The sequence below is a fragment of the Strigops habroptila genome, chromosome 3 (assembly GCF_004027225.2).
Source record: "Strigops habroptila isolate Jane chromosome 3, bStrHab1.2.pri, whole genome shotgun sequence".
Classification (NCBI taxonomy): Eukaryota; Metazoa; Chordata; class Aves; order Psittaciformes; family Psittacidae; genus Strigops; species Strigops habroptila.
This window is the reverse complement of record NC_044279.2, coordinates 3,978,925-4,000,117: the sequence shown is the minus strand read 5'-3', so window position 1 is coordinate 4,000,117 and position 21,193 is coordinate 3,978,925. Positions and strand designations below refer to the sequence as shown.

The 21,193-nt window shown below is 50.3% G+C and overlaps 1 protein-coding gene across 2 annotated transcripts in view; it reads right to left on the bottom strand.

The window, feature by feature from the left end:
- PFKFB3 (6-phosphofructo-2-kinase/fructose-2,6-biphosphatase 3) overlaps positions 1-19,527 on the bottom strand; it is a 42,782-nt gene extending 23,255 nt beyond the window's left edge. Inside the window, exon 1 of one of the 2 annotated variants that reach the window (XM_032919800.1) lies at positions 19,401-19,527. Coding sequence is in view for 1 of the 2 variants with exons in the window: in XM_030479013.1 (XP_030334873.1) it covers positions 19,401-19,416 (16 nt within the window). In the remaining variant the exon portion in view is untranslated. The remainder of the gene's footprint in view (positions 1-19,400) is intronic. The other variant, XM_030479013.1, reaches the window with a different exon arrangement.
- Between the last annotated feature and the right edge of the window lie 1,666 nt (positions 19,528-21,193).

The following is a 21,193-nucleotide window of genomic DNA, read 5'->3' as shown; positions in this document are numbered from 1 at the left end:
TATTTGCTATTTTTATTATTTATTATTATTTTAATTCTTTTACCATATTTTACTATTAAATTATTTATTGCTTTTATCACTTTATTACATATAAAGTGATACGTAATAATAGAATACATAATAAATTATTCTGTTATTTACTATTTCTATTATCTTATTACTTATACTTTATTATTATATTATTTGAATCTTATATATATTAATAATAATAATTATTTTATTAAGTTCTTATTCATATTTTATTATTTTGTTTCTTATTCCTTTTATTATTCCCTTGCTTATTTATTACTTTGATTCTTATTTGCATTATTTTAATGATTTTCCTTACTTTATTCATCTAATTATTATTAATCCCATGGCCAGGTTCCCCCCAGTAACGTTCCCCCCTCAAATCAGGCTGTCTCCATAGCCCAGCAGTACCAACACCCGAAGCAGCAATGTTAATAAAGCAAAGTCTGCCTGTAAGTTTAAATCTTTATGAGTAACATCTCAGCGACTAAAAGTCTCCCATTGCCTTTTTTTATTATGTAGGGCTTATATTTTTATACAAGATGCAGAAAGAACATATTTTTGGCCTTCTCCTTACATGGAGCCAAGATGGATGGAGTAAGAAAATGCGCAATCCTTCCTTCTCCTACGCAGGGAAAGAATATTCACAGGCAAAAAGAAGATAATGAATTAACTGCTATGAGGGAGCTGGGAAAGAGACAGGGATTTGGGATGGGGGCAGGAAGATGGGGAGAGCAGCGATGCTCTGGCTGGCAAAGGTGAGAATGGGGGATCACAAAGCAGAGCTGCCTGGACAAATCCATCCTTGGGAATCATAGAATCATAGAATGGTTTGGGCTGGAAGGGACCTTAAAGCTCCTCTAATTCCAACCCCCTTCCATGGGCAGGGACACTTTCCACTAGACCAGGTTCCTCCGAGCCCTGTCCAACCTGCCCTGGGAAAAGACAGGGTTTGTATTTCCAAATCCCATACGTTTTCCCATGGAGGGCAACAAAAATTCAGTTCCAGCTAAAACACTAGCAGAAAAAGGAATAAAATCCACATGATGCTGCAGGGATCAGGCATCCTCCTTCCTCCTGCAGGATTTCACTGTGGAAACCACAACCCCCACAACAATGAAAGGAGCCCGAAAGCAAAACCCCGCCTGAATGAAGATCACCATCACTTCAGATTAGATCCACCTCGTAATTCTTGGCTTAAAAACTCCCAAATAACTGGAGCGGAAAGCTTTGACTCCTAAATAAATGGCCTGGTTTTCAAAGGCATGAACACCCAGCTGCTCCAACGAGGTCAGCTGGAAGAAGCATCATTACTATTTATAAGTAACGATGGAAGGGTGGTGAGTAAGGCAGCACTAGGTAAGACATGGAGTGAGGGTTACCTACTCCATCACAGGAACCTGCAGGGGTTTAATAAATGCAAAGGGAGGGGGGTAGAAATGTAATCATAGAATCATAGAATGGTTTGTGTGTGAAGGGACCTTAAAGCTCATCCAGTTCCAAGCCCCTGCCACGGGCAGGGACACCTTCCACTAGAGCAGGTTGCTCCAAGCCCCTGTGTCCAACCTGGCCTTGAACACTGCCAGGGATGGGGCAGCCACAGCTTCTCTGGGAAAAGTCTGTGCCAGCACCTCAGCACCCTCACAGGGAACAACTTCTGCCTCAGAGCTCATCTCAATCTCCCCTCTGGCAGGTTAAAGCCATTCCCCTTGCCCTGTCCCTACAGGCCCTCGTCCAAAGCCCCTCTCCAAATGCCACCGCTGGAAACCTGAAGGTCCTGTCTACCCTGGTGGTAGACAGGGAAAAAAACTACCTTGAGCATCCAAGGGATGGAGGTATCTGGTCCAGGGAGGCGTAGAGGGGAGGGCAGCACAAAGGAGGGAAGCCTGGGAGAAAAGGGTGAAAAACCCTGCTTCTGTCAGAACAGGACACGTGTCTCTTACAGGGTTTGCAGGTTGTGAACTTCTCCAAAGCACCAAAGCCAAAACCCCTCAATTCCCCTTTTTTTTCTCCTGTTGCTCAAACACCAAACTGATGCAGCAACCCACCCAGAATGGGGGAATTTGGCTCTGGATGCATTCCAAAATCACAATCCCTGACTAAATTCCCCATCCCCTTTGGAAGAACCCACCAAAACCAAGGGGCCAGCTTCCCGCTGCACCCTTCCTTTGGCATCAAAATCCAGACAACAGCAGTGATTCTCTGGCAGCCCCAACTCTGACTAAGCTGTGATTCACTCTCCTTTTTCTTTCTTTTTTTTTTCCCTCTAAAGAAAACTTGGAAGGAAAGGAGAAGTCACGTTCATGTCTATGTTCAGTGCGACACGAACCATCTGCTTAGGATGTGGCATGGAGGGGACAGGATGCGTGATACCCGACGTGATCAGAGTTATGCGGTCCAACCCTGCACCCAGCACAGTTTGGAGACACTGGCTGGGAGCCATGCATACATCAGCATGGAGAATCACAGAATCATTTAGGTTGGAAAAGACCTTTAAGATCATCAAGTCCAACCATTCCCCAGCACTGCCAAGGCCACCACTAATCCATGGCACTGAGGGCCTTGGCTACTCGGGGTGTGAACACTTGCAGGGACAGTGACTCCAGCACTGCCCTGGGCAGCCTGTTCCAATGCCTGAGCACCTTCTGGGGAAGGAATTGTTCTTCATCTCCATCTAAACCTCCGCTAGCACAGCTTGAGGCCATTTCCTCTTCTCCCATCCCTTGTTCCTTGGTAGCAGAGACCAGCCCCCTCCTGGCTCCATCCTCCTGTCAGGCAGTTGCAGAGAGCGAGAAGGTCCCCCCTGAGCCTTCTCTTCTCCAGACTAAACCCCCCCAGGTCCCTCAGCCGTTCCTCATCACACTTGTGCTCCAGGCCCTGCACCAGCTCCGGTGCCCTTCTCTGGCCCCGCTCCAGCACCTCAATGTCTCTCTTGTAGTGAGGGGCCCAGAACTGAACAAAGGATTTGAGGTGCAGCCTCAACTCTCATATAGATGCAGCCATACATGTGGTCCATTGCAGGGCAGCAATTTCCAGCACAGCCTCAGTTTACCAGCCTGGGACATGGACACAAACAGTTCTCCCTTCCCTAGGAGGAAGGTTGCAAAAGTCAGGCAGCAGCTGCCCAAATTCTTGTTAGTGCATTAAAAACACCTTCTTGCAACAGAGAAAATCATTCCTCTGGGCTGACCAGGGGGTATTTATACACTTATTTGAAGAAAAGCAAAAACAACTGGTAAACTTCCAAACAACACATCAGTGGGATGCTGCAGAAGCCAAGAAAATTGGCTGTAATGAATTAGGGGAATTGGGGGCTTTCAAAAAGGTCAGGGAGGAAACCAAGTGGTTGGCCCTCCTCTCACCCACTGGATGCTGAGCTGGTTTTGCTGCTGATGGCACTTTTTTTTGATGGACTCAGAGTTTGTAAAGCTGCTGAGTGTCAGGCTCATGGTGGGGAGGGTTTTGCAAAGGCTGGTACAAGTGTTTGGGTTTGGAGAGGAAGATGGAGATCTTGGTCCTTCATCTCTGCAACTCCCCCTTGGCCGTTACAGGTATTTCAATTACAGGAATAAATAAACAAGGAGTGAAGTGTGACCTGTAACTACATCACTGATGTATCACCACTCCCGCTCCTTATCTCACCCTGTTCTTCTGCGTGCCCCAGCCCTGCTGCTGTTGGGACATGATGAGCTCCTGCATCAGCCCCTGTAACACATTGAGGGGCTTCTGCCATGGGAAAGAGGTTTTACTGTGAGGGTGCTGAGGCGCTGGCACAGGGTGCCCAGAGAAGCTGCGGCTGCCCCATCCCTGGCAGTGTTCAAGGCCAGGTTGGACACAGGGGCTTGGAGCAACCTGCTCTAGTGGAAGGTGTCCCTGCCCGTGGCAGGGGTTGGAACTGGATGAGCTTTAAGGTCCCTTCCAACACAAACCAGTGGTTCTCTTAATCAGATATTTTTCCTTCCTCATTTCTTGCCCCCTACCCTTGCAATCTCATGCTCTTTTTTGCCTTCAACAGCATCAAACCTGCAGCATCGACACCACTGCTGGCCAAAGAGGAACAGAAATCAGTCATTATCATGGTATTATTTCGAGGCAGGGTTTCCCGCAGTGATTATGGGGTGCTGCTCAGCACTTGCAGTCCTCTACCCTGAAACCAGAGGAGAGCTCTGGACTGACACTTCTCATGTTTGAAACTGTGAGCAGAGCAAGGAACATTGTGTGCTTGGGCTTCCCCTGAGCCATCCCTCCCTTCACCCATCGATGCAAACACCCATTCCCCTGGATGGGGACAAGCCGTCCAGTTTTGAGACTATTGCACTCTAACTGTACTTGATGTGCTCATCAAACGTCTTCCTTCCCCAACTGTAAGGAACTAGTCGCTACTAACAGCTGAGCACTGAAATACCATCAGAGCAAGCACTTGGGGCTGCCACTCACATGCCTTTGGCTGCAGCTTTATTTACAAATAGCTGCAAGCAGAGAAGGGGAAAATTCCCAGGGGTTCAGTCTCGGACGTTGAGGAACTGAGCACAAGAGGGGCAAATCCCTGCAGAGGCTCAGCGCCGCTGTATCAGCACCAGTCAAACACCACATGAGGAGCTGATCCTGCCTTTCCTGGCAAGAGAGGCAGGAAAAGCCATGGAGGGGTTGCAGAAATGCACAGGACTGCGGTTCCCAATGCTTCAGCAATAAGCAGCAAAATCAGCTCTTGTGCACAGGAGCTTGCACATTGCACAAGTATTGCAGTGATGAGTACTATCCAGGCAGTAAAAACCACAATCGTTTCACTGTCCACTGGCAAAAAAGGGGCTCTTTATATTCTTTAAGTACTTTTTAAACCAATTCAAGCCTCAGGACTTGTTTGCCACTGCTCTGAGCTCCCCTGTGTGCTGACACCTTTGCCCTCTGTGCAACACATAAACTCTTTCAGGGACAGTAGATTCTGCCTGAAGTCAACCCTTTGCCGTACTATGTCATCATAACTGGTAACAACAATTTGTTTCTTATAAATCCCTTTTCATTTAGTAGGATGAAGGCTCAAACCTTGTTTCTTTTGAGCTGTCAGATTTGTGCACTAACTAGAGTGGTTTGGTCTTAATCGGGTGAGTTTAAGGTAGGTAGGAAATGAAATGGGAGAGTTGCAAATGCATTGCTGGCCATGATGAATACGGGGAAGAAGGAAGGATGAGAGCCTGCATTTAATCTCAATTCATCAAATTAGAAGCCAAATCACTCAAGGAACCCTCCATTAACCCCAGAGAGAGGTGGGTGTCCCCAGCTCTGCACAGGCTTTGGAATGCCCCTTGGAATCACAGAATCAAAGAATCACAGAATGTTTTGGGTTGGAAAGGACCTTAAGATCATCTAGTTCCAACCCCCTGCCACAGGCAGGGAGAAGACTGAAGGCTATAGATGGGAATGTGTAAGATGGGTGTTGAGTAGCCAGGATTGATGGTCCCAGAGGAGCCTCCAAAATCAGTGTTATTTGAAATCACAGGAAAGAAATTTCATCTGTAATTTCTGACAATTAGGTTCTATAAAAGAATAAATTTGAAAATAACGTTCTGAACCCACAACATCCATTGGAGCAGGGACATTTCCCAACTTTGGCAGGTCTGCTCAGAAACAGGTCCAGGTGGATTGAGCAACGTCCTGTGAAAGTTCCTGACCTTACGATAGGAGTGCAAAACAAAACTCACCCCATAAACAGGGTTTATAAACAGGGCTAAATCGTAAACATAATTGACTCCATGGGTTGTGGAGATGGGAGATTGAAATCAGATCTTAGGCAGAAGTTTTTCCCTGTGAGGGTGCTGAGGCGCTGGCACAGGGTGCCCAGAGAAGCTGTGGCTGCCCCATCCCTGGCAGTGTTCAAGGCCAGGTTGGACACAGGGGCTTGGAGCAACCTGCTCTAGTGGAAGGTGTCCCTGCCCGTGGCAGGGGGTTGGAACTGGATGAGCTTTAAGGTCCCTTCCAGCCCAAACCAGGCTGGGATTCTATGAAATATACGGGTTTAAAAGTGGTTAGAGGGTAATTAAATAGCAAGAGGTTGGGATATTCCAGTCTCGGGAATCTGATACTGTTTCTCTTTGAAATAAAATCTGTCTGCCCAATTTCAGGCTTGGTCCCAACAGAAAGGGTCGAAGGGTGAGGTTCAGTCAGAGAGCCACAGTTCAGGTTTTAGCACTGTCAGTGGCTCTGGGAGGACAATATTCACATTAGCCTGACACCGGCCTGTGCCTCCTACTCCCAGGTACTTCTAGTTACGTGCAAGGAACTCTCCATTTGCCCTGTGATTTTAGGGTGTGAAATTCCTCAGTGAACGTCCTGGGTGTAAATCCACTTGATTTTAGATCACCTTGTCCCTAAATAACATGCCACAGCTACCTGCGACAAGGCACTGATCCAGCACAGAAATCCAATGAGTGTGTTTAAAGGGTTACTCTGTCCCAGCTGCCAGATCAGATATTACCTGTCCTGCTGCTGCCGGCAGAAACCTGGCATATGTTACCATAGAGCCTTCTCCAGATAAATCAGCATAAATACACAGCACAAATCCAAAACACAGCCCTATAACAGCTACTATGAAGAAAATTAACTCTAGCTCAGCCCAAGACAGCACAGTGCTGCAAAGCAATGCAGCAAGTTGGAGATCTAGTGGGAAAGAGCTAAAATCACAGCCCTCCTTTAAGCACAGATTGTTACAGGAACCAATTCCATGGAGGTGCACAATGGTTGAAGTTGGTTGTGTTTATTAAGAGCTTAATTCCCAGTCCAGCGATGCATTTGTGATAAGAAGAGTAAGCAGCAGGTCAAGGCAGGGGATCCTGCCCCTCTGCTGCGCTTTGGGGAGATCCCCCCTGCAGTCCTGATCCAGCTCTGGGGCAACAGCACAAGAGGGACGTGGAGCTGCTGGAGCGAGGCCAGAGGAGGCCCCGGAGCTGCTGCGAGGGCTGGAGCAGCTCTGCTCTGGAGCCAGGCTGAGAGAGCTGGGCTGGGGCAGCCTGGAGAAGAGAAGGCTCCTGAAGGGGACACCTTAGAGCAGCTCCAGTGCCTAAAGGGGCTCCAGGAAACCTGGAGAGGGGCTTTGGACAAGGGCCTGGAGGGACAGGCCAAGGGGAATGGCTTTAACCTGCCAGAGGGGAGATGAGCTCTTAGGCAGAAGCTCTTCCCTGTGAGGGGAAGTGTTCAAGGCCAGGTTGGACACAGGGGCTTGGAGCATCCTGCTCTAGTGGAAGGTGTCCCTGCCTGTGGCAGGTGGTTGGAGCTGGGTGAGCTTTAAGGTCCCTTGCAACACAAACCAGTCTGTGATTCTATGATTTGAGATGCAGCTCTCCGGGTCTCCTGCCTGCAGGGCCTCAGTGATGGATATGAAACCCCCTACGGATAAGACTATTCAACCCATTTATAGTTGAAAATGGTCATCATCTGGAAATCGCATCCTGTCATTATCCCATGGACTTTGCTATTGAACTCTTTCCTAACGTCTTATTAACACCCACCTTTCATTAAGAGCCTGGATCGTTATCTCATCGTTGCAGGTTATTAAATCAAACAATGGCAAAGGCTGTGGCCTTTCATTCTGGGGCTGACTCACCTCGTGATGCAACAAGCCCAGGCCAGTGGCAACCTCAGCATCGCCATGGTGACCAAGAGGCTTCTAAAGAGATGTAGGCAATGATGGCATAAAGCCAGATACCCGGGAGATGCTGGGGAATCTCTTCAAAGTAATGCAGAAAGCTACAACACAAAAGCTTTTGGGAAGAAAAGTGGTGGTTTGTATTCCTGCTGGTCGAGGAGGAGGTGCTTGTAGGAGCGGCATGCACTGGATTAATCACAGCCTAGGACAAAGGGTATTTTTTATGCCTGCTCTCAATCCCTACTAATATTGGCTCCTGATACAGGGACCTTTGATCAAGGGGTGATGAAATGCCATCCCAGGAAGCAGCATCCCAGGAGGATATGCGCTGCCTGGAAGGCTCAGATGGAAAAATTCCTTGAGGGATGCTGAGCAGGGAGGAGATGTTCCAGCCCTGAAGGGCTCCTGCTGTGTCTGCCTCCACCCTGATTTATGTCATTTTGGGTGTCTACAAGGAACTGGTCACCTTTTACTGCTTCTCCCATCTGCACAGTGAAATGGGCACTCCCAGAGCAACACACTTGCCCTGCTGTGGATGTTGATTGTAAACCAGGATGTGTCCTGGTGGTGTTTGTAGCCTGCGAGCATGGAGGGAGACCTCAGTGCTGTCTATGTCCAAAGCCACCCAACACACATCTCAGTGTGCTCCAGCACGAGACGACTCAAAACACAATTCCTTGTTCAACCCAGAGTCCCATGTAGGGAGGAAGAGTAAAGCTTTGATGAGAAGATGCATTTCGAAACCGTGTACGTGCTGAGGATACTTCCACCTACACCCTCATAGGCACATCTGCCATATCGACAACATGCTTATCCCTGTTTCCTCACAAGCCTGGGATGATACAGGCAATGGCAGGTGATGGTTGCCCAACAGTGACCTACACACCTCAACTCTGGCCAAGAAGAACCACTCTTGGGACCAACACCACCCATCAGGCTGAGCTGTTCCATGCATCAGACTCCCCAAGGGTTCACCTCTCCATTCAACTGATGGAAAACCACAAGGCATTAAGAGGTGAGGTCTAAATGACTGTTACCACGTGCTTTTAAACCTAAGACCTGCAGGAACTGCTTTTAGGAGGTCTGTGGAAGACAACTAAGAGAGAAAGTGTATGGTCAATAGGTTGAAATTGAGAATACTCCGAGTTTCCACCTCTCTTGCTGGAGCTCTCTATGGTCTAAGCTTCCCCTAGGTAACCTTTCTGGGGGTTATCTGGTTTCCTAGCCAATTTTTGGAGCCAAATCATTGAAATCAGATCATACAGGTTGCTGGAATGCAGAAGTTAAATAACCACATTCCCTTATCTGGGTTTCCTTATTTCTTTTCCTGCTTATAGGGCAAAGATTTTCACTTATCTAAGCCCTAGCAGATGTTTTTAATTCATGCATTTCATTTACTCTTTTTCCATGCCACAGAGACCTGGCTGGGGAAAAATCAAAAAAAAAGGCTAAAATTATCCAAAAATATCTCCAGAATTCCTTCTTTCCCTGATATTTTGCCATCAGACATGAGAAAATATTAACGGGAAATCTCTCTGCAATTTCGGGACAAGCTGAAACAATACGGGGATCTTCCTGCCAACATATTTTCTCCAATGCATTTAGATTTTCCAACCCACAATGACAAGTTGTTAACAGCTCCTTGGAAAAAAAATAGGAAATGAAAAAAATCACCTTAATGTTTAGATTTTTGCCCTGAAGTTTAACATATAATTGCAAACCAGCATTGGATGCAAACTGCATGCCCTGGCAGTTTGATAGGGATCACAAGGGAAGATGCTGGGCTTTACAACACTAGGAAGTGCCCCATTTTCCTCCCAAAACAACTGCTGTTCCTGGAGCTAAGGGCCATGAGGGGATGATACTGGTGGAAGCACGTGTTGGCCATTGACCATGAGTTGTCTCCACTGAATATGATGGAGAAGGGGGAAAACCACTTTCATTGCATCTGCCTCAGTATTTCTGGCACCAGGGAACCCCAGCACAAATTCCATGCCCCAAATAGGGTTCAAGTTTTGCTTCTCACCCCTTAAAAAACAAACAAATGACTCCAGGGGACGTAGGTTCACACCATCTGTTCATCCCCACCATGCCCGTGTGCCCCTCTGCACCACAACAGTGGGTCCGTGCTTTTCTACTTGCACCTCCCGGGTTGATGCCTGTGGCAATGGTAAGGTCAGAGGGAAGGTTCACATTTCCCAGCCTTGCTGTTTACCCAGTGCTCAGGCTGAATTCAAACAACTGCTAGAGACTGGCCTGAGTCAACAAGAGATTTGACAGTCACCCGACTCCCGGGCAGGCTCTCCTGCCAACTTCCCAATAAAGAAAGAGAGCTGGGCTTGGGCTCAGGGCATGACCTTCCTTTGCTTCATGTTGTGTGTTTATCATCCAGGTTCGGATAGTTCCAGGCACTTAAATGAAGGGCATATCACTCCCACTGCTGGGCGAAGGTGCTTATGATGCCTTGTAGGTCAGAGGGATGTCTGGGTCTCCCTACCTGTGCATTGAGCCACCAGGAGCTACAGTCTGCACCCATGAGGGTGCCAAGACCCACAGAGGTTTGCATGGGCAGAGCCCAGAGCATTTCCCAAACCTGCCAGCTATGCACAAGCAAGGTCTTTCTGCTGTTGTGGTTAATGTGGATCTGACCAGGATGGGTTTGGGGTGAAGGCAAGAGTGGCCAGGGAGTCAGTAGCTGCAGTCACCCATATCTGCAGGACATCCTTTGAGCACAGATGCATTGTGGGTCACCTCCTTGTCCTGCCTTAAACAGAGATGCTCATTCCAGAGCTGACTGCTGAAAACCCGTCCCAGACAGGGTCCAATCCAGCCCCCCATGCCTGGACAAGCACAGCTCCCTTGTACACGTGCAGGAGCACACACCACCACCTCGATCCCTGGCAGCCTATGCTGCTGCTGCCTTCGGATGCTACTCAAACATCTGGTCCTTTCGCATTCAGACAGAGCCAGTCATCAATGAAATGGGGTGACTAAGACTCGGTGCTGGCACACGCCAGCCTCATCCCACGTTGCCTTGTCTTGTCTTGTTTGCAGCCGTTAGCCATCAAGGCCACCCAGCCCCATTGCTGTGAGCTGCAAGCACCACATCCAAAGCCAAGCCAGAAAAGGCAAGCTCCATTTGGGCTGGTAAAGCCATACCCAAAAAAGACCTCCTCCCACCTTCATGTTCTCTGCCAAGAGGTTGCCCAAATTGCTGCTGTTGCAACAGCCGTAAAACATCTAATGGTTTATTAAATTGCTCTCCAATCTACGGTGCCAATGTGTTTGACTTGTGCCTGAGCAGCTCAGCTGCAGCCAGAAAGTATGAAAAGAAAGAAAGGAGAGGGGAAAACATGGCAGCAACCAGGGGTGATTTTATGTTTAGGAGAAGCAAAGGCTTTGCTGGCTGCATTCCCACATGTACAGGTTCTCCACGGTTGGTAGGAGGTAGAAATCCATTTGCCTTTGGCAAATCAAGCTTGGAGAAACAAACAAACACAGAAATCACTGCTGGCAGGTGCCTCTTCTGTCTCAACTCTTCCTGCTCAGGTCAGTTCAACAACACAGAGATTTTGGCAGCAAAGCCACTTCCGAGTCCCTCTTCCCACCACAAAGCCTCATCCTCATCTGTGAACAGGATCCAGGTGGGAAAGGGACCCAGGTTGGAAAACAAGCCAACAGTTTCTTTCTTTTTTTTCTTTGTTATTGTATTTGGGTTTTTTTTGCAAAGGGAGTGTTGTTTTGAGAGCATGGATCCATCCCTGGAGCACTGGTGTTGGCACAAAGCAGGGCACCATCCCATGGTGCTGGAAGTGGAGGGGCTTCATTAGGCTGCCCAAGCCCAAATCACAGCCTCAGCTCTGTCCTACTGTCCCTGCTAGAAATCCCTTATTAATAAGGAAGATTTCTAAGAAAATCAGTGAGTGAGAGAAAAAACAAGTCAAACCCTCCAATTTCTGCACCCAGCATGCTAGAGTCTTCCATTGGCACCAAGGTGAGATGTTTTCCTGGGTCACCATCCCTGGCAGTGTTCAAGGCCAGGTTGGACACAGGGGCTTGGAGCAACCTGCTCTAGTGGAAGGTGTCCCTGCCCGTGGCAGGGGGTTGGAACTGGATGAGCTTTAAGGTCCCTTCCAACCCAAACCAGTCTGGGATTCTACAAAGGGACAAGTTTCCTCCAAATAAACTTACATTGTTGACTAAGGACCCTTTACTCTCCACTCATGCAGAGGAACCTGGCAGTGCCCATTCGTATTTTTAGGGACAGACTAATCCAGTCTCCAAGGCACAGAAAATCACCTCTGCCAGTCACTCAGAGCCTTCAAGCCACAAGCAAGACACACGCAGTGCAACCCATCCTCCTGCCTATCCCGGAGCAGCCGGAACATCCTGCCCAAAACAGGCAACTCACATCCTATCTTGGGGCTCGCAGCCAGATCTGTGTGCAAGAGGCAAAACACCCTATTTCTCTCCCAGTCCATCTGGGACACAAACACCTCCTATCCCAGCCTGTTATCCCTGTTGTTTACCCAGCTCAGCTGTTCTCCATGTATCCTGGAAATAGCCGGAAAGCCCAACAGCCCCCCTGGCACTGCTCATGCCCCTTTTGCATGCCTCCGGAGGAGGCTGCAGCTGCTTGGGATGGTTCTGGCTCAGGCACACAGTGCCCGGCAGCGTTTCCTCCCTTGTGTGCATGCGAATGGAGCATGCACAGCCCGTGCAGCTCCCCCGGGCCGGCACGTGCTCCGGCGTCCCCGGCATTCCCGGCGTCCCTGCGTGCCAGCGAGCTGCTGCTGGCCAACAAGTAATAAACACATCAGTAAATAGGTTCAGCTCGCTGCCCTGCGTCAGGCTGAGCAAACAGGCTCCGGAGCTGACCGGCTGGCGTCAAGGAAGGGGCTAAATCAGGTTGTCCGAAGGTTTGTAGCTATTTAATACCAACCCTGCCATATCCTTGCTTGAATGTTGACTGCCAGGCCCATCGGGAGAGCACAAAGTGGGGCTGTGGGTGTGCAAGAACATGGAAGCACCTCCTTTTCCTGGTGGATTTATCATCACTCCTTCTCCAGCTCCAAAGCAGCATCGTTTCTCCCCAACCCATTTCACAGGGAGACATTTGCCTCCCCAGCCTGTCCTCAAATAACCTATTCGAGGGCTGAGCAAAGCTTTGCCTTGTTTACAACCTGATAACCTGCTCCTACCTACATGGGTTGATTTTGAAGCTCCACATTGCATTACAATAAGGTCTGGACCAGTGATGCACACCAAAATGTACCAACATGAGGGACACACACTGCAGGATGCTCTGGCACAGCCAGGGTTGATGCAAAGTGAGCTGGATCTGTGGATAAGAGCAGCTAAAGCCGTAATCACAGTGGCCTCCAGCTTGTTGCTGCACCCTCCTGTGCCTCAGTTTCCTCTGACTCAAGTGATAAAGCAGGAAACCACCCAGTGAAGACTGAAGGACTGAGGTGAGGGGGCAATAAAATGTCTCAGCAGCCAACTATGAACAAACAGCATGATGAACCTGAAATAAAAATAATAATAATGAAAATCCAAAGGGAAAACCCAATTCTAGGCTATTTTAGCAGGAAGGTGGTATAGAAAACGCAGGAGATTGGATTTTCTGGCCTGGATGGTGCTGGTTCCTCAGCACTAGGGAAGAGTACGTCTCACTCCAGGCCCTGTGCTTTTGGGAAAAGGTCTAATCTGTGCTGGGATGGGGTGGGCAGCACCAAGGAGATGTTTCCAGAATGGGATATATGGGAGAGCACAAGAATGATTTTGTGCTCCAGGAATGAGAAAACTGGGGTGGAAAATGTGGGAATAGCTTTCAGAATGAAAAAGAATGATATGAAGGGAATAATAGCTGTGCTTTATAGCAAGGAATATTTAAGGTAGATACAGGAAAACTTGCTCAGGTATTAGGGGATGTCTAGTGTGAGGCATTCCTACCCATGGCAGGGGGTTGGAACTAGATGATCTTGAGGTCCTTTCCAACCCAAACCATTCTACGAGTCTTGGGAATACAAGGATTTTCCAGGGGAAAAACACAGTGGAAATCTAAACCTGCTTGTGTGGGCTGGATCTTGATTCCCATCCAGGGCTTATCCCTCATCCTATGTTTTTGATCAGCCATAAAATGGGGTTATGCAGGGCATAAGAAGCAGGGTGCCCTGCAGAGACGTGTGTAGCTGCATGTGTGCACGCACGCACTGGGCAAACTGGGATCCCGCCTCCCGGCTGCTGGTTTGGAAATCCTCCCACATCCCTCCATGCAGAACCCGTGCTCATCTGATCTAAAGCCTTTGGAGTCGTTTTTATGCCGAGGTGAATTTCTCCATCGCTGAGGGTGTGTTAGGGAAGGGTTCAGCATGCCAGTCAGCACGGCTCCTGATAGCAAAGAGAATGGCAGATGTGGTGGGATGCCACGTGGAGAGTGCCAGTGCACTGGGGTGAAGCCCAAGTCCATGGTGAGCTTCCTATGGAGGGCTTGGACCCTTCTTCATGGGCCAAGTGCAGCCAGATGGGCTTTTCCTATGAAGACAGGCTGCGAACATTGGGGCTGTTCAGCCTGGAGAAGAGAAGCTGCGTGGAGACCTCAGAGCAGCTTCCAGTGTCTGAAGGGGGCTACAAGGATGCTGGAGAGGGACCTTCATCAGGGACTGGAGTGACAGGACAAGGGGTGATGGGTTCAAACTGAAACAGGGGAAGTTCAGGTTAGATATAAGGCAGAAGCTCTTCCCTGTGAGGGTGCTGAGGCGCTGGCACAGGGTGCCCAGAGAAGCTGTGGCTGCCCCATCCCTGGCAGTGTTCAAGGCCAGGTTGGACACGGGGGCTTGGAGCAACCTGCTCTAGTGGGAAGGTGTCCCTGCCCGTGGCAAGGGGCTGGAACTGGAGGAGCTTTAAGGTCCCTTCCACCCAAACCAGTCTGTTATTCTATGACTCTGAGCCTGGTCTTCAGCTGGTGGCATGGACAGAAAGCACCAGGGTCATGCCGATACCTGTTCACTGTGTTAAATACATCAAAGTCCTTCTTCTATACAGGAGGGAGGCAGAACACTGAGAGGAAGGTTTCTTCCAGCATCCCAAGTTGCTTGGTGGGTTGCTGGACCAGGGAAGGCAGGTTACAGCCATGTCTGCCTGCTCTCAGGGCAGGAGATGAGGATATGCTATCAGCAACTGCATCTTGATGTGGTTTCAGCTCCCAGACTCAGGAAGTCTGAGAGGTGGGAACAACCCATCCCTCCACACCAGATGGTTTCTGGGGAGCAATTGGGGTGCAGAATGGGTCCCCAAAACCCTCCACTGGACCTTACAGATCACCTATAGGCAGCTGCACACCCTTTACAACCCTCCTACAGTAGTTTCAAGTTGGGTGATGGTTTCACCTCCAGCTAGTGACAGTGAAGGGTGTCCCCTTCCCACCACAGCCTGGCATGTCCTCCCAACATCATGAGACAAGGTGGGCTTTGCTGCTTGGTGCACAACCCCATAAGCATCAACCACGAGTCGTGATGGTTCCTTAAACTCTTTTAAAGCTGTCCATGAGTAAATGCTAGAGTGCAATGTCAAAGAGGCAGCGGAGGGGTCATGCTCACCAAGTGCTACAGGGACGTGCTGTGTCGGGTGTGATGGGGGGACAGGCACCTGCTCGTTTGGGTCATTTACTTGTGTTGCACTCAAGAAGCCAGTGAGGCAAAAGGGGATGAAATGAAGCCAAAAGCCAGAAGGAAAATACCCTGGCAGGAAACAGCATCCAGGGGTTAAAGCAGGACAACGAGGGGGTTTCCAGCCTTCCAGGAAAGGCGCTAACTGAAAACAAGGCGATGGATTGACTCAGCCGTGAGCTGGTGAGTCAGAAGAGATGAGGCCACACATTTCCTCCTGCCCTTTGAGCAGACAGCTGCAAGAAGACACCTACATCAGTGACGTTTTATACCCACATCAGTGAGCAGACACCTACATCAGTGAGCAGACACCTACCTCTGAGTGTCCTGGGTTCAGCTATATCCTACATCAGTGAGCAGACACCTACATCTGTGAGCAGACACCTATATATATGAGGAGACACCTATATCAGTAAGCAGACACCTGTATCAGTGAGCAGACACCTATATCAGTGAGCAGACACCTACATCTGTGAGCAGACACCTATGGCTGCGAGCTGACACCCGTCACTGGGACATCCCCAATGGGAACCTGCTGCAGGCAGGAGTCCCCCCAAGCATCTCCCAGCTCTCCACTTGGCTTCTCTGCATCATCAGTGCTCATAAACCCTCTGCAGTGCCTTTTATGGGAAGCTCCGGATAAAAAGTTGTCAGAGCTGCCAGGAAAACACATTGAGGAGCGATGGGTGATGTGACAAGCAAACATGGTAGCATGTGGATTTGCAGGGCATTGCCGGCAAGCCAGAAAGCATCCCAAAGTGGCAAAATTATCCCTTTTAATACCAAAGAGCTGCAGAAAGGCAAATCTCTGCCCTTAGCTGTAATCATGCTGCAAAAGCAGATCGTTTCCTATCAGAGGGTGCTACAATCTGGAGTTGTGCAACCAGGAAGCGCTCGATAGGGAAGGGGACGAGCAGCAGGGATAGTAACGCTGGGATGTGGCACTGTCCTGCCCTTTCCCTTCATGCTCATGTGCAAAAGGCACCTCTGCTCCTGCTAACAAGAGCCTCCTTGATCTCAGCAAGCAGAAATGAGACCAGAAAACATCATAACTTCTGCTAACAGAAACCAAAAAGGCTTAATAAAGAGTAGCATTGTTAGAGCAGCCGTGGCAGGGGGTTGGAACTTCATGAGCTTTAAGGTCCCTTCCAACCCAAACCATTCTATGAGTCTATGATTCCATGATAACATATTCATGGTGTCATGCTTTTTCCCAGCTGGGAAGCACCGTGCACCATCGGTCATGCCCTTGCCAACTTGCTAATGGGAACCAGTCGCTCCCAGCTTCCCGCATTCAATCTCTCCTCGCTGGCTTTCAGTCTTATCTCCAGCTCCTTCCCAGACAGCAACATCCACAGGACCTCATTTGTCCTTCAACAAAAGACAGACGTCCTGCTCTCTGGCACTATCCTGCTGCTTATCACCTGCACGCTCCCAGGCTGCCCTGTGTCAGCACAGGAATTAAAGCACATTATTCAGGCAGGGTGAAGGGCATTTTAGGTGAGAACTCCCAACACGTCCTGCCAGCAGAGCTGCAGCCAGGGATGGGGCTTTGCCAGGGTAACAGCATCATTGGGGGATCAGCTCTCCCGGATGATGCAGAGATGCTGTAAGATATTAATTCCTGCCCTAAGCTCATTCCTTATAGCTTGTCCTTGAGCATCCCTGCTAGAAACACCTTTCTTTAGCAGCTGAAACTGCCAAATGCCTTGAGGTCAGCTAAATTACAACTGTTGGACAGACACAAAGTTCAGATCCTGGGGCAAAGCCACTGGCGATGATGCCCTGAGAGAAAGGAGATAGAAGAGAGCCAAACAATGAGGATTTAGCACGGACTCCTCAGGGAGAGCCAGGAAAGTGATGCCAAAGCTGCAAGCGGTGAGGAACTGACAGAGCTAGTGGTGGGGTCTGTATTTTACTCCATGGGACAGCCTGTTTCCTCACACAGAGATGCACAAAGACAGCTTATGGCCTCCAAAATGCACATCTCAAAGTCTCCCTGTGCCTCAAGCTACCTGGGGTTTGCAGAGCAGCAGCCTTTAGGCAGAGCCTCCTCTTTGTACCCTGGATCTGGGGCTCCATGAGTGAGCCCTGGGATGAGATGCTGTTCCCAAAAGGCTCCCAAAGGAAAGGAACAGGGTGCCCAGAGAAGCTGTGGCTGCCCCATCCCTGGCAGTGTTCAAGGCCAGGTTGGACACAGGGGCTTGGAGCAACCTGCTCTAGTGGAAGGTGTCCCTGCCCGTGGCAGGGGTTGGAACTGGAGGAGCTTTAAGGTCCCTTCCAACACAAACTAGTCTGGGATTCTACGGCAAAACCCACCCACTTTGGCCTCTCCACCTCTTCCCAAGCTAGAGCTGCAAGTTGATGTAAGAAGCTGTTGGCAGCTCCTCTGGCATCTCAAGGTTGACCTCTAGAGGAAGTTTGTAGTTGAGCTATGTCTGCAAGCATAACACAACGGTTGCAGTGTGGAATTGCCCATAGCAAGGCTTTAGGTTAGCTGTGTCACAGGTATTTAGTGGTGACAGCAAGCACAGGACCTAACAAATGGGTCCTCCCCATTCAGGTGTGCTGGGCAGGACACTATGGAAATATATCCCCATTACTGCAAACCCACCATGTGTCCCCAAGTGCTGAAGACCTGCCTGTCATTTCTATCACCAGATCCCTGCTGAGGCTGTAATAAGCCACGTGAGCTCTCCTCCAGCATGAAGCTCCCCCCAGCTCCCCACGCTCACCCCTAAGGACTCAGTGCCTTTAAATCCAGACACACTGTTTTCCTCCACCAACCCACCCCCAGCATCTCTCCTTCTGTTCTGTATGAATCCATTTACCACCTAAACTTAAACCAAGACCTGAAGCGTGCTGCGCTGTGGAGATGTGAGGGTGTGAACCACATCATGCTTCACTAAGCCTTAAATCCCACGTACATGTCATGTGTGAGCATGACTGCGGGCAAACCGTCACACACCCAGAGCATCCTCCCCGGAGCAGGGCGAGATGAGAAACAAACCCAGCCCTCCCTGGTTCTCATTCTCTCCCTGCTGCCCTTTCATGCCATGCCAGCCTCGGTGGGTAACATCTCCACAGTGGTACCCTCTGCCCCAGCATGGCACTGATCCCCTTGGGCAAAGCACCTGGGTTAGGTGCTGAGCAGCATCTTCTCCCTGTGCCCTTGTACACCCTGGCTTAACCCTGCTTCCCCTGGCTTCTGTGTCTCCTGGAGAAGACTTTTCCCCTCTGTTTTTCCTCCCAGTAGAGCTGTTAGGACAAGGAGCCACCACGAGCATCCTGCTCTGTTTGCCGCCATGCCCGCACTGTGATACCCCTCTGGGATGAGGAGGAGGTGACATTAAGGGCCTCTGCCTCACAGCAGCCTGGAGAGGAGGGGAAACTCATCCATCCCCACTGCAGGGCAGCACAGGAGGAATATCAGGGCTTTAGCTGGGTCCTTCTTGCCCCATGCTGCCCAGCCAAAGGATGGCAAGGGGGGATTGCTGCCAGCTGATGGGATGGAGTTTTGGAGGGGAAAAGAGATGGTTTGTGGTGCAGATCTGAGAGCTCCACGGTGTGAAAGAGGGTTGTCCAGGTGGGATACCCCCTCAAAAGCCATTTACCCCCCCCAGTTTCTCATTCCAGGTTCCCAATGGCACAGCTCCTCCAGCTGAGCATCCCTCAAGGACCACCACAAATGCCCGCAGGTTGCCAGTTCTCATCCTGCATGTCCAAAACAACCCCCAGCAGCATCCCCCTGCTTGGGAACATCCTTCATCCTCAGCACTAGCATCATTCAGAGCAGCTTATACCCCACAGCAAGGAGAGACAAAAACCCCACAGCCAAGGAAAGGCAGAGGGGAAACCACTGCCCTTCACAGGCTGCATTTCTACACCATCCCCGCCAGCATCACGGGGTGTCCCGCATCCTCCTCCGAAAGCCAACGCTGCAGTAAAGCTCTCGATGCTCCCATCTCCCACCAAGGAGGCAGCACACGGACTCCCACCCCTGCCCTAGACCCCCAAGTCCCTCCCCTGGACTCCCTCCAAGTCTGGGGGAGACCCCGGGATGCTGAACCCCCCAATCCTACCTTTGCGGAACGGCATGGGGTGGCGGGAGGCAGGGTTCTGCAGTGGCAATGACTTGCTCTTCTATATAGATCGATCTGTTTCTTCTTGATTTCTATCTATCTTCTTTCTTCCTCTTTCTTCTGCTTTTAGGAGGAAACGGACATATTTGGGCAAAGCCCAGCAGAAACCAGCGTCATTCGGAGGCAGGCACTGCAGAGAGGAGGAAGTGTTCTTGCTATTTCAGAGCTCTTAACCCTTCGCTTCCCAGAGGCAGCAGGGCTGGGAGAGAGGTGACAGGGACAGGACAAGGAGCTGATGGTGTTAGAAAGGGGTGGAAGGCACTAAGAACAGGGGTTTGGGTTTGTCTGTGGTGGTTTTACTCTTCCTGGTAGGACCAATAGAGAACTGAGTGTAATGGATGTGTGTGGGATAATGGGGTTTTGGCCTCCTGCATCCCCTCTGCCAATCTGAGCTCAGCAGAGCACTGATCCTGTCCTCTCTATGGTGGCACTGGGCAAAGCGGGAAAACTCAAACACTTCCAACAGGAAGGCAGAAACTCAGAGGCCCCAGCTTAGCATCTCCCATTTGCCCTTGCACAGGCTGGACCATCCAAGGCCAAGGCAACTGGATGTGGCAATAGGATGTGGAGCTGCTGGAGCGAGGCCAGAGGAGGCCCCGGAGCTGCTGCGAGGGCTGGAGCAGCTCTGCTCTGGAGCCAGGCTGAGAGAGCTGGGCTGGGGCAGCCTGGAGAAGAGAAGGCTCCTGAAGGGGACACCTTAGAGCAGCTCCAGGGCCTAAAGGGGCTGCAGGAAACCTGGAGAGGGGCTTTGGACAAGGGCCTGGAGGGACAGGCCAAGGGGAATGGCTTTAACCTGCCAGAGGGGAGATTGAGATGAGCTCTGAGGCAGAAGCTCTTCCCTGTGAGGGTGCTGAGGCGCTGGCACAGGGTGCCCAGAGAAGCTGTGGCTGCCCCATCCCTGGCAGTGTTCAAGGCCAGGTTGGACACAGGGGCTTGGAGCAACCTGCTCTAGTGGAAGGTGTCCCTGCCTGTGGCAGGGGATTGGAGCTGGAGGAGCTTTAACGTCCCTTCCAACCCAAACCACTCTGGGATTCTGGGATTCTACGAACTGGAGGTTCAGATCCTGCTGTGCTATCCCCCATGCTGAGGATGTGCAAACCCCCTGCCCCTGGGATCCCATCAGGACTGAGATTTGGGATAAGTTGTGAGCTGAGCCTGGAGTTTTGGAACAGAGCCAGATCTGTGTGTCCTGATCTCTACCATTCAACATGCAGCTCAGGTTGCAGCAGGAGGTGAAGGTGGAGCATTATCACCTGAGAGAGTTGTTTATTTTTACTGTGGTTCCTTTACTGCCCTTCCTGGATGTAGAATGAGGCATTGGCTTGGAGCTAGCTCAAGAGAAACTCCAGCTACGCAGGTCTGGATCCCATCTTGGTGGTTAACAGCCATATCATGAGCTCCCTGCTGTGTCCCTGCTCCCTGCAGGTTTCTCCCTCCTGGAGTCACCAACACCTTCCTCAAACCATCCCTGTGCCAGTGGCCATGGTGGTATAAAGCCTCCCTGCCCATCTACTGCAGGTTCTAGCCCCATCCAAACCACAATGGTGCTCAAAGTGAGCACTCTCCATCTTCTCCAGTGGACAGATTTGGCTCAATCTCCCCCTTGAGAAACCTGTTTGAGCCAGTGGGTGAGGAGCACTCCAAAAAATGCCCCCCAGGCTCTGTATGAGAGCTGGAACTCCAGCAGGGACATCAATGTCTTACATGGCATTGCTGCCTTTGCCCTGCTCTGG